At 39.2% G+C, this 17762-nt stretch overlaps 1 protein-coding gene across 1 annotated transcript; it reads left to right on the top strand.

Moving 5' to 3' along the window:
* The first annotated feature begins 15883 nt into the window (after positions 1–15883).
* LOC110915799 (ethylene-responsive transcription factor 11) lies at positions 15884–16797 on the top strand. Its single transcript, XM_022160551.2, has one exon. The coding sequence runs from the start codon at positions 15935–15937 to the stop codon at positions 16556–16558; it is 624 nt and encodes a 207-aa protein (XP_022016243.1). The 5' UTR covers positions 15884–15934; the 3' UTR covers positions 16559–16797.
* The last annotated feature ends 965 nt before the right edge of the window (positions 16798–17762 follow it).

The following is a 17762-nucleotide window of genomic DNA, read 5'->3' as shown; positions in this document are numbered from 1 at the left end:
AGCCATAACCGCAGGTTATGAGCGAGGTAAAAATTATTAAAAATCTTTAAAATTCCCAAAATATTATTTTAATACAGTGAGTAAAAGTTTTGGTGACGAAATCTTGGTTTAGATAGGTGTTATGCTAATTGCGCCGTTAATTACTAAAGTTTACTTTAAATGCGCCATTTAGCATAACTCTCATTCTAGACCTCGGATTGACGTGAAACTTTAAGGACATGCTTATAATTTAATAAGCAAGGTTCTGGTCCGTTCACGTGCCCGAAATACTCGTTTTATTTTCAAATTGGCGTTACGGTCAACTTTTAGGCGATTAACGGAAATGCGTAAAAGACTCGGATAACTCATGAACCGATCACAGAGGTTTATACCATCATGTAACCTGGTCCTAAGAGAGTCCTAAGGTATATCTATACCTCACTAAAACGGGTCAGAACTGAAGTCAAAGCAAAAGTCAAACTTTTGCGACATTCGGCTCCGAACCGGGTCAATATAGCAAACGGTCGATTCAAACGAGCGCAAACAAGTTTATATACTTAATATCATATTTTATGAGTGTCAAAACAGGTTTCTTAGTATGTACATTACAGATTATGCATAAATCGCTAAAATAGCTTTCTGTTGACTTTTTAAGTGCGCGTTTGACTCGATATTTGACATAGTTAGAGTGGCGATCAGGGGGAACCCTTTTAGAGGTTTATTACCCACATAAATACCAACTCAAAACCACTTTTGATTCGTCATAAGACTGAACCATTTGCAAGTTATTGTAATGACAATCGTTAGTTACGACGGTTGTGTTTATAAGCTATAACTATGAAAATGCAAGACCATATTGATTGTGAACGACTTACAGAAGTTACTTCTTGCTTATAGAGCAGAGATGGATGCTTGGGAGCCTTAGAATGATCAGAGATGAGTGTGTTTGAAGTGTGGTGAACTTATGAGCCAATGTGGCTATTTATAGTGTTCAAAAGCCTTCAAGATCATTACACAACAGCCTATAACTGATAATGGATGATGGGCAGGTGCCCCTAAGTGATATGGGTCGAGTAGGGGGCGCCCATGCTCCATTAATTGGTTGTTGGTCGTTCAAAGGCTCCAAAAGGCATGTAGTTACAAGTATTCTGCATCTGGGCGTTTTACGCGGCCCGCATGGAAGTTCCATGCTGGTTTAATGCGGGTCGCCTGGGATTTAAATAACAGATGCGTAAAAGAGGAGGCTCGCGGCCCGCCTCAACTTACACCAAAACATTACGCGGGTCGCGAGGGGCCTGTTTTTCAGATTTTTAAAATCTTTTGTAATGATTATCAGAATCCGGTAATTAATAACGAAATCTTTCGTAATGATTTACCTGACCTTTCGGGTTTGAAGGGGTAACTTTGCGGTTTGGCCCTCGGTTAATTACAACTAAGGACCTCGTGTTATTTACCCGCGTTATTAAATCCCCGGTTAGTTTATTAATTATTCAGAAAGACTTAACTTTCATTATTGACGCTTTTAACCTTTCTTCTACGAATTCGATCGTAACTTTCTCGTTTCATAACGAAACTTCGCGAAAATTTATATATTATATTTTAGTGAGTGTATAATACCGTTACAAGCCTTGGGAACGTCAAAGGGTCACTCAGAGGTATAATTAAACATGTTGACACAGTTAACCCCTGTAGCTCGTAATCTCTCACTTTCTTCTGCGTTTCGCTTCCGTACGATCTATGATTCATTCGTTTGAAGGTTCAAGCATTATTTAGGGTTACTATACAGTATATTTACCCTTGTTGACATTTATAACCCTCGAATTTACATACTTTCAAGGTTTGTCAAAATTAGTCCTTTATTTAATATCAATGCCACGTGTAATCAAATGACACGTGTTAACACATTATTGGACGCAAAAATTCGAGGTGTTACAGTGGAGGTCGTTGGTTCAGGCCTCGGGAAAGGCTGTTCTATACAGCATGACATGGGAGGAATTCATTTCTTCTCATCAAAGAAAATTACTGCCCTCAACATGAGGTTGAAAAGATCGAGACCGACTTTCTATCGTTGGTTATGACGAACCTTGACTGTCAAGCTTACCTCACGAGCTTCAACACAATGTCCCAGTTAGTTCCGTATCTGGTAACCCCGGAGCCAAATAGGATAGCTCGTTTTATCGGCCAGCGACCTTTAGATCTGTAGCCGACATATCTTTGTCCCTCACTCTGGATGCAGTCCGACAAAGATCGCTGAGGAACAAAGAAGCTGAGAAGAGAAAACGTGAAGACGATACTTCACGAAGGTCGGGCAAGAAGCACCGTGGAAACGGTGATAACAAGAGAGGGTCGGAGTCAAGGAGGGATGGGCAACAGTCTGGTGAGAAGCCCAAGTGCAAGAATTGCAAGAGACATCACTTTGGAAAGTGTAGACTCGAATCAAACTCGCAGACTCAGTCGAAGTCATTTGCTTGCGGGTTATGCAAATCCAAGGACCACAAGACCGTGGATTGCAAGAAGATAAAGGATGCAACTTGCTACAGTTGTAATGAGAAGGGGCACATTAGAACCAACTGCCCTAAAAATGCCAAGAAGCCTGAAAAGGCCAAAAAGACTAATGCGAGAGTCTTCAGGATGGATGCGAAAGAAGTAGTGCTAGACGATAACGTGATCACAGGTACTTTTCTCGTAAATGATATCTTTGCAAGAGTACTTTTTGATTCGGGCGCTGATAAGTCTTTCGTAGATCATAAATTTTGCAAATTGCTAAATATGCCTGTCAAAACCTTAAATGTGAATTATGAGGTAGAGCTAGCAGATGGCACCATAGAAACCGTCTCCACTATGTTAGATGGATGTGTGATATCCATTAAGAACCACTCTTTTCCTCTATCTCTACTTCCCTTTAAATTGGCTGGTTTTGACATAGTTCTGGGTATGGACTGGTTATCTCACAACCAGGCCCAAATCGTCTGCAACAGAAAGCAAGTGGTGATAAAGACTCCGTCTGGTGAATTGCTTACCATTCGGGGAGATACCTAGTATGGATTGCCTGAGCAAGTGACTATGCTCAAGGCTTCAAAATGTCTAAAGAAGGGTTGTGTCATCTACATGGCACAGGTGATTATTGAAGAGCCTATACCGAAGATCGAAGACATTCCCGTCATTTCAGAATATCCAGAAGTTTTCCCTGAAGATCTACCTGGTTTGCCGCCAGATAGGCAAGTGGAATTCAGGATCGATATCATCCCTGGAACAGCACCTGTTTCTCGAGCACCTTATAGGTTAGCACCAACCGAAATGAAGGAGTTGAGGACCCAGCTGGATGAACTGCTAGCTAAAGGTTTCATCAAACCTAGTTCGTCTCCCTGGGGAGCACCTGTCCTGTTTGTCAAGAAGAAGGACGGATCGATGCGTCTGTGCATCGATTATCGCGAGCTTAATAAGGTCACGATAAAGAATAGATATCCCTTGCCGAGGATCGACGATTTGTTCGATCAGTTACAAGGGGCAAGTTATTTCTTGAAGGTCGATTTGAGGTCAGGCTACCATCAACTGAAAGTCAGAGATGAAGACGTACATAAAACCGCATTTAGGACTCGTTATGGTCACTATGAGTTCCTAGTGATGCCTTTTGGGCTCACTAATGCACCGGCTGCGTTCATGGATCTCATGAATCGCGTCTGCAAGCCGTACTTAGACAAATTCGTCATCGTCTTCATCGACGATATTCTTATATACTCGAAGAACCGAGCTGACCATGAGAAACACCTTCGTTGTATTCTCAAACTCCTGCATAATGAGAAACTCTATGCCAAATTCTCCAAGTGCAAATTCTGGCTACGAGAAGTCCAATTTCTAGGACACGTTGTCAGCGAACGTGGTATCCAAGTTGATCCCGCTAAAGTAGAAGCTGTCATGAATTGGCAAGAGCCAAAGACGCCTACAGAGATTCGTAGTTTCCTGGGGTTAGCAGGATATTACAGGCGTTTCATTGAAAATTTTTCAAGGATTGCTGCGCCCTTAACTTCCCTGACCAAGAAGAAAGTAAAGTTTGTTTGGGGCCCTAAGCAGCAAGAGTCCTTTGATATTCTGAAGCAAAAGTTGAGCAACGCTCCTATGCTGACATTACCTGAAGGTACCGAAGAGTACGTAGTTTACTGCGATGCATCACACACTGGCATGGGATGTGTGCTCATGCAGAAAGGCAAGGTTATTGCCTATGCTTCGAGACAGTTAAAGGTGCATGAGAAGAATTACACCACCCATGACTTGGAGCTGGGTGCCGTTGTGTTCGCACTAAAACTGTGGAGGCATTATCTGTATGGTATCAAGTTTGTGATCTATTCTGATCATAAGAGCCTTCAACATCTGTTTAATCAGAAGGAATTAAACATGAGGCAACGCCGTTGGATGGAGACTTTAAATGATTATGATTGTGAAATCAGATATCATCCCGGCAAGGCGAATGTAGTCGCTAATGCCCTGAGTAGAAAGGAAAGGGTGAAACCCATCCGAATCAATGCCAAGAGCATTGAAGTGAAGAATAATTTGATTGAAAGGTTGTTAGCTGCACAGAGAGAAGCTGCGTTGGAAGCTAACTATCCTAAAGAAAAGCTAGGAGTAACTGAGGAATAGTTAACTCTTAGCAAGGACGGAATTTTACGATTAAATGGACGAATATGGGTTCCGATTTATGGAGGACTACGAGATGTTATCCTCTAGGAAGCCCATAGTTCCAAATATTCTGTTCACCCAGGAGCTGATAAGATGTATCAGGATCTAAAGGCAAATTATTGGTGGATAGGCTTGAAAAAGTCTGTAGCCGCTTATGTAGCCAAATGCTTAACTTGTGCGCGAGTAAAAGCTGAACATCAAAAGCCATCAGGCTTGCTACAACAGCCTAAACTTCCCAAATGGAAGTGGGAATGTGTAACTATGGATTTTATTACCAAGTTACCCAAGACGAGGAAAGGAAATGACACAATATGGGTTATAGTTGATAGACTGACCAAGTCAGCTCATTTCTTACCCATCAAGGAGACTTATAGCTCCGACATGTTAGCCCAGTTATACGTTGATAAGATTGTAGCCTTACATGGCATACCTGTGTCTATTATCTCCGACAGAGATACTAGATCGTCTCATTTCTGGAAAAGCTTCCAGCAATCTTTGGGCACACGTTTGAATTTTAGTACGGCTTACCATCCTCAGACAGACGGTCAGAGTGAGCGTACTATTCAAACGTTGGAAGACATGCTACGTGCATGTGCTATCGATTTGGGTGGTAGTTGGGATAAGAACCTACCACTAATCGAATTCTCCTACAACAATAGCTACCATACCAGCATTAAGGCTGCGCCCTTCGAGGCATTATACGGTAGAAAGTGTAGATCGCCTGTTTGTTGGGCGGAAGTTGGAGATGTCCAATTATCAGGACCGGAGATAGTCTTCGAAACGACGGACAAGATTGTCCAGATTCGAGACCGTCTCAAAGCTGCCCGAGATAGGCAGAAGAGTTACGCAGATCCAAAGCGTAAAGATTTTCACTTCGAAGTAGGTGAAAAAGTGTTACTTAAAGTATCACCCTGGAAGGGGGTGATGCGTTTCGGTAAGAAAGGCAAACTAAGCCCGAGATACATAGGACCTTTCGATGTTATCGAACGTGTCGGGTCAGTTGCCTATAAGTTAAACTTACCGGAGGAGCTCAATGGAATTCACAATGTGTTCCACATCTGCAATCTAAAGAAGTGCTTCGCTGATGAATCACTGGTGATACCACACACAGATGCGCATATAGATGAGAGCTTAAAATTCGTGGAAAAACCTTTGTCAATTGAAGATCGACAGGTAAAGAAGCTTCGAAGGAAGCATGTACCGATTGTAAAGGTCAAGTGGGATGCCCGTAGAGGTCCCGAATTCACGTGGGAGGTTGAATCCACGATGAAAGAAAAATACCCTTATTTATTTCAGTAAATCTCGGGTCGAGATTTATTTTAAGGGGGTGAGGATGTAACACCTCGAAATTTTGTGTCCAATAATGTGTTAACACGTGTCATGAGTTTACACGTGACATTAAATAATAAATAAAGGACTAAAGTTGACAAACCTTGAAAGCATGTAAATTCGAGGGTTATAAATGTCAACGAAGGGTAAATATACTGTATAGTAACCCTAAACGATGCTCGTACCTTCAAACGAATAAATCATGGATCGTACGGAGCGAAACGCGGAAGGAAATGAGAGATTACAAGCTACAGGGGTTAATTGTGTCAACATGTAAATTTATACCTCTGAGTGACCCTTTGATGAACCCGAGGCTTTGTAACAGTAAAATACGCTGACTAGAATATACGATATAAATTTCGCGAAGTTCCGTTTTAAAACGAGAAAGTTATGATCAAATTCGTATGAGAGGGGTTAAAAGCGTCAACAATAAAAGTTAAGGCTTTTCGGATAGTAATTAAACTAATCGGGGACTTAACAATGCGGGTAAAAGGCACGAGGCCCTTAGTGGTAAATAATCGAGGGCCAAATCGCAAAGTTACCCCTTCGAAACCGAAAGGTCAGGTTAATCATTACAAAAGATTTGAAAATCTTGGAAATCAGGTCTAATGCGGGCCGCGTTAAGGTTATGGGTGATTTAATGCGGGCCGCGAGCCAGCTGCTGATTCGTTTTCTGACATTAGGATTCATGCGGCCCGCGTCCGAGTTGCTGAATCCTAATGTGGGCTGCGTACGAGTCCCAGATCCAGAAACTTTGGACAGATTCAATGTTTAAGCTTGTAAACGATCATTGAAGCATTTATTGAAGCATGGGCGCCCTCTACATGTCCCCTAGCACCTTAGGACACCTGCTGATCATCCATGAGCAATCCTAGAGTGAGTTGTAATGATCTTGAGCCAAGTTTTTCACTATAAAAGGCATGGTAGTGTTCCATTGTGAAACACACCTTAAACCTGACTTCTGATCATTTCTAGAGCTCTCAACCATTCTTCTATAGTCCCTAGTCGTGCACCAAGCTTCTGTAAGTGTGTCTACCCTTTTGTGGCTTAGTTTATGCATAGTTTAGCTTAAAAGTCAATCCGTCGTAATTAACGATTGACTTTGCGATAAATCACAAATGGTCCAGTGGGTTGTCGAATCAAAGATAGTTATATGTTGTTAATCATGTGGGCTTTAAACCCCTAAAAGGGCACCCTCTGATTCCCACTCTAACTAGTCCGAATGTCGAGTCAAACGTACTTAGAAAAAGTCAACAGAAATGCTATTTTGCGATTTAATGTGTAATCATTAATGTAGATGGTGTGTAACCTGTTTAAACACTCATAAAACATGATAATAAGTATATTAACTAGTCTAAGCTTGTTTGATCCGACCATTTATTGTTTTGACCCGGTTCGGAGCCTAAAGTCGCAAAGCTTTGACTTTTGCATTGACTTCAGTTCTGACCAGTTAAAGATTGATTTAGATATGCCTTAGGACTCTCTTAGGACCAGGTTACATGATGGTATAACCCTTTGTGACCGGTTCGTTGTTTGTCCGAGTCTTTTACACATTTCCATTAAATGCTTAAAAGTTGACCGAAACGCCCTTTTTAATTTAAAACGAGAATTTCAGACATGTGAAAGAACTATAACCTTAGTTACTGATTTCTAAGCATATCTCAAAAATTTCACGTCAATCCGAGGTCCAGAATAGGAGTTATGCTAAATAGCGCAAATTACGGAAACTTTAGTAATTTAATAGCGCTATTAGCATAACGCCTATCTAAACCCAGATTTCGACACCAAACCTTTTACCCACTGATGTAAAATAATATTTTGGGATTTTTAAAGATTTTTAATTATTTTTAACCTGCTCATAACCTGCGGTTATGGCAACGGTTCGGTAAATACCGAATATACCCTTTTCGGCCATAACTTGAGTTCTACAAGGTCTCTTGACCCGATTCCAGTTGCTACTAATTTTAAATAATAAATAAAGTATTTTAGACTTTATAAACTGTTTGGGAAACTCAGATTTCCTGTAGAACTCATAAACCTCTTTTATAATATTTAAAAAGACCGAAATACCCCTACGGGGCATAATATGAACTTAAACTCGTTACGGGCATTATGGAAGGTATCCTACTGATACCACAACCTCTTTAAAGCATATTGACTTAGGAAACCAGTGTAGGACTCTTACGGTTACCCGTTGCGCCTTTTGCGCGCACGGTTCGGCTTATGTAACTAGTTTACATAAACTAGCCGAAACGGGTCAAACCATAATGTTTTGACCCCAAAATCCAGAGTGTGATTATTATACCCATATAAAACAAGTCTTCAAACTTGTTGGGTCAAAAATCACATTCCATTCTCGGTATTCGCCTTTCACGCGATTAAACCGTAACTATCCGTTGAAACTGACCGGTCTAAGCTACGGCTAAATTAAAGACCCGTTAGAATTCTAATAGGTTATTTTAAACCTTCGTTCCAGATTAGGAGACCAGTAAAAGCTATCTGCAATTTATTTCGATTAAGGATTAATACTTGCAAAGGTAAATACTTTTAACTTATTTTCCGTTATACGGGCTTGGGGTACGGTACATAGTATACCGCTTGATCGAGCATCAAATTCTCCAGCGATTGAGTGGGTAATTGAATAAATTTGATCGGCTCGTTTAAACAGTCTTGTTACTTAAAAGCCTTTGGGGGGTTAATGACCATGTCCCGGATATCCCTGGCATCATTTTACGAAATGGCCATGACCTAAGCACGGAGTGTAGGCGTACACTCGTCAGTGCATAAATAGTCGATATGGTGGGTCTATTGATCTTTAACCCGGACTTGATCCGGGCTACTGAACGCATAAGGAACATGTAATTCGTTCACAAGATGATATATTTAAATAATTCTCCCAAGTTATAAAAGAGTTTGTCCCGTGTGCATTCAAATCAATTTTAATAAACATTTTTCAAAAGTGTCGGTTGAATGTATTTACCAGTGTAAACTGACGTATTTTCCCAAAAAGACTAAATGCAGGTACTATGCGTAATTGGCTGGATATTCTCCTTAGCATCATAAAGAGTCTCGCAAGCCTACGATGCCTTCGTCTGTTGAACAAAACTTATATTTTTATTTGATCCCCTGTGGATACATTTTCGACTATTCGTAATACATTTGATATTACAAACAATGGTTGAAATATAATTATCTTTATGCTTCCGCTGTGCATTCACATATTGTGTGGTTTGACTATATTGTTGCCAACTACGTCACGGTAATCCCCCACCGGGCCCACCGGTGAGACACGTGGAAATCGGGGTGTGACATGATGACAGTTAGATGTCCATTTGATGACAACAGGTTTTATGACATCAGGTTTGGTTTGTTTATATGCATTTGGAGATTCAGTTAGAGCATTTGGTTTCATGTCCATTTGCAGCATGTCCATTTGGATTCATGTGCATTTGCAACCATAAAACCTGCTGCTATCTCATGTCCATTTGGTAACTTCAAACATGTTTATCAGATTCAGATATTCCATTAGTTTGTTTATCAGCAGTTTCATGTCCATAAGCATTACAATGGTTAACTTCAAACTTGTTCAACTACACATGTTTGAATACAAACCTGTTCTAGTATATATGTTGATTAAGTTTGAATACAAGTGTTTATTAAGTTTAAATCAGATTTCTTGTGAATTTCCATGTGTAGTTGACTTTGGGTGGTCAAACTTTTTTGGCGGGAAAGGTTTTGGAAGTTGCAGGGGGTAATATTGTTTCTTAACACAAAGTTAGGGGGTAATAAGAAAGGATAATTTAGTAATTTACCAGTGGGGGGTAATTATGCGACATAACAAGAACGTTGGGGGGGGGTAATATTAAAGGGCAAGATAGTCATTTCACATTAAAGTTAACAGATCTGTTAACATAATTGACGCCGGGGGGGGGGGTAAATGTGCGACATAACACCAACGCTGGGAGGTAAAATTGCAATTATTTCGTTAGAGGGGGTCAGAGTGCCAATTGGCCTAAACCCCAGGGGGTAAAATTGCAATTTACTCTTTTAAAAAACTACAAAGAAAATTAAAAAAAAAAACTACATAAAATTAAAAACTACATAAAAGTTACTCCATGTTATATTTTTCTATTATTTGGGTCGTAGCCGCGGTTATAAGGATGCATAGTAGGATGTTGTGGGTTGATTTTATGAAAAATAAAGAGATATGGTAGAAGAAGTAGAGAAATGGTAAAAATTGTAAAATTAGGTGCGTATTTATATATTGATTTAATATGTAAATAATATTTTTTTTACACTAGCCGTTTGGCAACGGCTACTTTGAACCAACCAACCAAAGCCCGCCATGTCACCCAGCCCCCCCGCCCTACGCTAGACACAATCTCCACGTCAAACGGGAAACGCCATACCCAACGCTGAGCCAGGGCGGTGTAACCAGCGTTTAACACCCTTCACCGCCCCAACTAGGGCTGACAAATCGTGTCTTAGCAGGTTTAACAGGTATCTGATAACGCGAACAACAAAAATTTTAAACATGAATACAACTCGTTTAACTACTTTATATCCAATGCCTATAAGATAGATCTATATTTTATGCACCTAGAATGAGAAATAATGGATCCTAACATTCAAACTTGGATTATTTTTAAAAACGTAAAAAATTACATAGTGTACTTTTCTGTTATCGTGTCTTAGCAGGTTACCTACAGGTTACCTATTGCCAGCCCTAGCCCCAACCCACACCCCACATCCCATAGTCTAATTCTAAGCATATAACTTGCTTTCATATCGTAAAAAAAAAAAAAAAACAAATACAATGAATATATAATTTAATAGAAATAGACTTTGGTAGAGGATCATGTACATTAATCTAGAAGTATGATAAGTGTATTATAACACTATATAACACCATATAAACACCGTATAACACCATATAACACTATATAACACTATATTTTGTCTGATAGCATGTCTATGATAGATGTATATTGTTATATAATGTTACATAGTGTTATATGGTGTTATATGATGTTATACGGTGTTTATATGATGTTATATATAGTGTTATAATACATTTCTGCATTAATGTACATGATCCCTACCCAATACACTCTTTAAGAAACTAATTTAAATTTGGTCATTCTAGTTTGAAAAACGTTTTTAAGTCAACTAACAAAGGGACACTCCCATTATTCCATATGTTCACATATTTCTTAGTGGTTGTCACCTGGAAAGATGACATGACATTAGCTTAATTGGGTGGTAACGACTATTTGCGTTCATAACACCCACGATGTTTTTTTTCCTTTAACTCGTTACTATTTTAATAACAAAAATATGAACTAAAAATAACATAGACATAAGGACAACTAAATAATAAAGGCACGCTTCTCCTTAACACGCAAAAGTTAATTATTTTGCGTGGGAGAGCTATCAATGGAAGTATCCCTACGGCATCAGGTCTTGCAAAGAGGAACGTTTTTTTGAGTGACGGGTTGTGTCCGATGTACGGGCTAGGGGAGGAGACGGAGGACCATTTGCTGGTAGAATGTCCGGTCGCTAAATCAATTTGGTGGATGGTATGCATGTGGTTACAAGTCCCGATAACGCCGTCTTTCAACTCGGTTAAACAGTTGCTAAATTGATATTCGCTAATTTACACATATTTTAGTCCCCCGTTTTACCCCCATTTTATGCGTTTTCGGCCGTAAAACCGTCATTCGGATACTTAATTATCTACATTTTTGTTTACAGGCCTAAAACAGCATACCAGACAAGATGATAGCGAAAACGAGGACTTTCCGGACAAAACGACAAGGCTGCGAAGATTCTGTGAAGAAAACTGACCTGTGCGTTTGGCACGGTCATGCGGCCATATGCACGACCGTGCATATCCGATGACCCATGAAGACCAGCGGTGAACGAGGGTGCAACTCCGAGATAAAGGCCAAACCCGAAACGGCACGGTCGTTCCAGTGAAGAACGGTCGTGCGGTTCCGAGATCAAACATAACATCGGAACTGAACGACCAAGGAACCAAGCGTGCAACTCAGACCTCGGTAAGGAACGTCCGTGCCAAATGTGGAACGCCCGTGCGTGACCGAAGACCAGTCAACGATCTGTGACGTCATGCAGTATGGTGGCCCACCACCAATAATGCTTAAAGTGCACGGTCGTGCGATCGGGAGAACGGCCGTGCAACTTCGAAAAAGCATTTAAACAGAACAGAACCATTTTAGTAGTAACTCTAGAATTTTGGAGAGCTTTGCAGGCGATTTTTAGGCTCCGAAGGCTTCTGCTTTCACTCGGATTCAAGCCACATTGCCCGGTTTTGCTCGTTTACTACCCGGATTCTTAATCTTGTGCTTGTTTATGGTTGGGTTTTCTAATCTTTCCATGTTTTTGTTAATCTTTCAAGCATTTAGATTAATATTTATGTATTATTGTAGCCTTTGGGCAAAAACACAACAATCCCTTGCTTGATTATAACCATTAGTATGTTAATCTATGTTTGTAATGAAATTTGGAAGTGTTTTCTATGATTATCTTTGATGATTAGTTTGCAACCTTGTTATTGATATTGATTTCTTGATTATAAGTAATTGTGTTGGATGATTGGTGCTTGGTTAGGTAAGATAGTTGCAAAATGAAGCTTATTTAATCATGTATTAGTAAACTTTTAATTTGGTTAACTAGTTTAACTTGGTTAAAATGTGGGCATCATGATACTCTAACGGGTTAGTGGTTTAATAAAATGTAATTATTGTTAATCAAGAAAGCTTGCCTTCACGGAAGGACTCTAACGGGTTAGATGGTGTTGTTATGAATTCTTGCCATGATTTGTTAGCTTAGTTAGTAGTTTCGGCCAAAATTGCTATCTTGGTGAATTTATGTGCAAGATTTGTAAAATGAACTCGGTTGTGATTTAATCTAGTTTATGCTTTCTCGGTGGTTGCATTGTGTTTATCGGTGTTGCTTTCCTTGATTAAGTGAGGTTAGAAAACTCCTAACGGGTCACTAACTTATTTTTAGGAGATTTTCATAGACATTTATCAATTGCACGTTAAAGAACAATTTTAGGTGGTTAAAGTGTGTTTATCGTTTTAACTTTCTGAATGGTTGTCATGTTAGGATTCCCGAAAGGGATACTAATTGTCTCGAAATGGAAAATTGACCGAATGCTTCTAGTGCCAAAACTGACTTAGTTAACATGCTGTGGTTGTGTATTAAGCAAGGCTATTTATATATAATCTACTATGTTTTATAAGTTTTTATTTATGCTTACTTTAGTTTAATTAAAACCAATACCATTTATGTTTTTACCGGTAGTTTAGTGGCAAAGGTCTAGTATTATTTCTCCGCCCATTTCCATGGATCGATACTTGGTTCTTACCGATACTTTACTACATATATGACGGGGTACACTTGCCCTTTCGTGTGTGTTTTGATGTAAAAGTAATAATCACTTTTATAAATTTAAAACCAATTCGTGTGTAATTTCATTGTAAAAATATGTGTAGTCACGCACGTACCATAAATCATGGTAGAAACTAAGTAGTTAATGTGGTAAAATATCAGATATCGGTCAAGGGCCGATATTTGAGATATCGGTTATCGCGGTGGGATATCGGTGGGATATCATAATTTTAATATCATGCTAAATTTATATATATAACAATTTAACACTAACAATTCATTATACTCTCCTACCGTTAACAAGTTAACCTTTTGCAACTTGCAAAACACTAATTGTAGTAAGTAGGAACTTACTAAGACTTAAAACACTAACATTTAACAGTAACAACTAACAATTAAGACTTAAAACACTAATAGCAGCAATAATAAGAAAGAAAGATGGTAGAACTAAGATGAAAGGTACTGATATTGGGAAGATCGGTGATATGTCGGTCCAATATCGGTCAGTATCGTTGATATTATCAGAACCGATATTCTAATCGATATTTTGTACCGATATCTCGGCAGGGGACCGATAACCGATATAACACTGATATATCGGGATATTTAATACATAGGGTAGAAATCAAGTCGCGGAGGGCAAAAAGAAGCGAGTCATCTATTCTCTGTTTCTCCTCACTCTTTGGAACATCTGGAAAAACCGGAATGAGAGTCTTTGAGCATAAGTATATGGCTGCTGCTTTGGTCCTGGAAGGTATTAAAGAAGAATCGTATTGGCGGATGGTTAAAAGGGTCAGAATGTTAGGTCTCACACTGGTTGGATGGAACAACTTTAGGAACTTGGACTTCGGTTAGATGGCATCGGAAGTCCTTGTGTATTGTATTGTTTTCATTTTTGTTCTCTTTTTTGGTCTTTCTGTTCTCCTGGGGTATATAGGCTCTTAACTTCTGGCTAAGAGCTTGTTTTCTGTGGTTGTATGAAAGTTTTATTTTGTTGGCCCAAAAAAAGAGTGCGTATTAGTGATGTTTTCGGGCCACAAGGACAAAAAGTCCCATATGAAGGTAGTAATATTTATGAGGTGGGTGACCTCTTGACTAGTTCTAGTATGAACGACAAGCTTAAAATACGAGCTAGTGTGGTAAAGCATAATATAGTTATGCTCAATGTTACAGTCACATTCCTAAATTGACTATCATAAAGATTTTTTCCTATTTTATACTCAAAGCGTGATACACATGATATGTCCAATACTCAAGCATGGTGTTATTTAACTCCTAAATTAGAATGATGAGCATTACACGACATTGTTTTATGAGATGCCGAAAAGAAGTCACTCGGAGAATATTTCAATTTTAAAACTTTGTCTAGTTCATAACTTTATGAATCTATATTTCGAATACATAATAGCTTGTAGATAAATCATCTAGAAACACACACTTAACCGCTCTTGGGTATGAGCAATTAAAATATGCAAGAAGTAGTTTCCGTTTAAATATAGTAAGAATTTTACTACTACTTAACTCCATGTATAAACAAGTTTCATCTTTTGTTATTGACGAACTAAAATCTCTAACTTAATTGTCAAAACTAAGTTCCTTGTATTGAAATGTCTTTTACATCCCACAAATAAATTTGCACACCTTAACAAACATCTTGGGATTTGTGTATAAGTAGTCTTGTAAGTTAAAGAATCTCTAGCATTTGAGTCTAGTTAGCTAGAGAGAAACAAGGTTATGATATGATATTGCGGTTGAACAAGATTCATAGACTCATAGTGCCAAAATTTTTGAGTCAATAGTATATTTTACCATTATATGGTATTCGAATAGAAACCGTAAATCTAATCTTGTATTGGATGAGTAGCTCAAAAACCCTCTCCTTGTAATGTAACCGTTTCTGTTTTGTTTCCTGGTCGAAAACTTTTTTTTTTCTAATACTAATCCAACCGTTAAAAAAAAGCATAATAAAACGAAATTATTATAAAAATGATCTAGAAATTAAGGGATGAGAAGGAGATTTTAAATATAGTGATGTAAAAAAAAGAGATGTACTAAAATTGTTTGAATTGGCTCGTTTGGTGTAATCTTGCACACATCTTGTTTTCTTGCTGGTCCCGGTTTTTATTCATAATATTATTATTATCATTATATCTCTTCCTTTAAAAAAAATATAAAAGTTAAAAGCTACCAAATCCTTTTCACCCGTGTGAAAGACACACACAAGACAAAGCGCGTGGAAGAAAGCAATCCTACATATGCGGTTGTGCGTCGGTCTCACTTGAGCCGGTTTCCCATCACAATAACAATAATGTCGTATAATCCTAGTATAATCTACACATACCAAAATAATAATAATATTCAATACGGCGCCGAATACAATTATTAAAATCACTCCACTTTCTCATCTGCGCCACGTAACCCTGCCGCCCACCTTTTAGTCAAACACTCCATTGACCAACCCCCTATTTAACCACCCCCACCCCTCTTTATTTCCCCCAAACCCCCTACAACATCATCCTTAACTTCCACAACCTTAATGGCCCCGAAACAAACACTCTCCGGTTCCGGTGCCGGAAAACCTGTCGGTCTTTCGAAAGAACCGCATTTTAGAGGCGTACGGAAGCGGCCGTGGGGTAGGTACGCGGCGGAGATCCGTGATCCCGGCAAGAAAAACCGTGTGTGGTTGGGAACCTTTGACACGGCGGAGGAGGCGGCACGCGCGTACGACAAGGCGGCGCGTGAGTTTCGTGGAGCTAAAGCCAAAACTAATTTTCCTACACATGATGATGTTGGTTTGTTGAAGGTGCAAAACTGTCCGACTCAGCGTAGTCCGAGTCAGACCAGTACTGTTGAGTCACCGAGTCGTGACTCAGTTCCAGTTCCGGTTCCGTTTCTAGATCTCAACCTCTCGTACGGTGGATCTCAGCCGTTTGTTATTCAGTATCCGTTCCACCAGAACAACCACCGGTTCTCCACCGGGTTTTACTCGCCGCCGGCGACCCAGATGGTGTATTTTGACCGGATTTTCCGGCAACCCGCTAGTGTTTCAAAAAGTGACGACTCTAACTCATCGGTGGTGGTTGACTTGAAGCTGTCGCCGTCGTCGTCGCCGCCGCGAAGGGCTGTGATTGATCTGAATTTTCCGCCGGCGGCGGAATAGGTTGATTTTGACAGTCGTAAAGTTGAGAGTAATTAGTAATTACTAATTAGTAGTGTTACCGGAGAACGATTTATGTTACCGTACGGCAGTATATACAAATTCAGATATTATCTTTTTTGCAGCAAGTAGAGAAACTTTGTGGTGTAATGTTAATGTTCTCTTGTTGTTGTTTGTTGACTTGCCGTTATATGTAATGTTTGTTTAATGGAAATTCCGGTAGCTTTTTCCGGTTTGTGATTGTTGGTTGTTGATTATCTGTTTTATGGATTATGTGTGTGTGTGTGGGGGTGTTTGTTTTCCGGCGGTGATGCCGGGATGAATATTTGGTCCAATCCGTACCGGCGGCACACGAGATTGGAGTTGTCATGTCGGCATGCTTGACACGTTTGGTTTTGTCTCCCATTAGGGCTGCGGTTTTTTTTTTACATTTAAGAATATTGGTTGGTAAAAAGACTTAAATGCCCTTTGTTCTGTTATTTTGACTTTGAGATCAAATTTTTAGTTCGTAACGAATTTAATTCATTAATTCTATGAGAAGTTACAACACATTTGAACTCAAACCATAATTCATCACATAACCCTTTTTATGCGGTTGTGTGACAAATGAAAAAAAAAAAAAAAAAGAAATGCGAGGGTTATATGTAGTGAGGGATTAATATATATTTCCATGACCCGACCTAGTTCATGTGATATAACTCCCCTTAGGTCGGTGTGGGGAGGCGTCATAGGTCACTATGTTGAGGATAGACGCCATATAACCTCTCACTACGGAAGGTCTAAGCAGAAGGAGAGTCTGAATCTACTATTCATTTCAATCCATCATTGAATAATATTATGTTACATCACTATCCAATACAACATTAAAGAAATATAACTTTGAAACTTATGTACATCGCCATTTATGCATCCATCTCTCACGGGTTTATGAACCCAGAAAACAACCCGCGTTGCAAACCCATAGTGGTTGTGACGGTGTTCACTTGTTACTTAAGTAAACTCACGACTTCATGACGGTGTTCACTTGTTACTTGAGTAAACTCACGAATTCATCTAATGGGCGCTCTCACCACCCTAAAAGTATAAAGTAAGAAGATTATGTAAATAGCATTTTACAGAAAATCATACAAAGATGTAAATTGTGTTTAATTTAATCGAATGAATAAGTTTTCGTGTTTATATTTAACTTTTAATACTCGAAACAAAG

This window comes from Helianthus annuus, chromosome 16 (assembly GCF_002127325.2).
Source record: "Helianthus annuus cultivar XRQ/B chromosome 16, HanXRQr2.0-SUNRISE, whole genome shotgun sequence".
Lineage (NCBI taxonomy): Eukaryota > Viridiplantae > Streptophyta > Magnoliopsida > Asterales > Asteraceae > Helianthus > Helianthus annuus.
The sequence above is the reverse complement of the archived record's forward strand: the minus strand, read 5'-3'. Positions and strand labels throughout refer to the sequence as shown.

Excerpts from the sequence above, each read along its gene's own strand:
- LOC110915799 (XM_022160551.2), top strand. The coding sequence starts at position 15,935 with ATGGCCCCGAAACAAACACTCTCCGGTTCCGGTGCCGGAAAACCTGTC.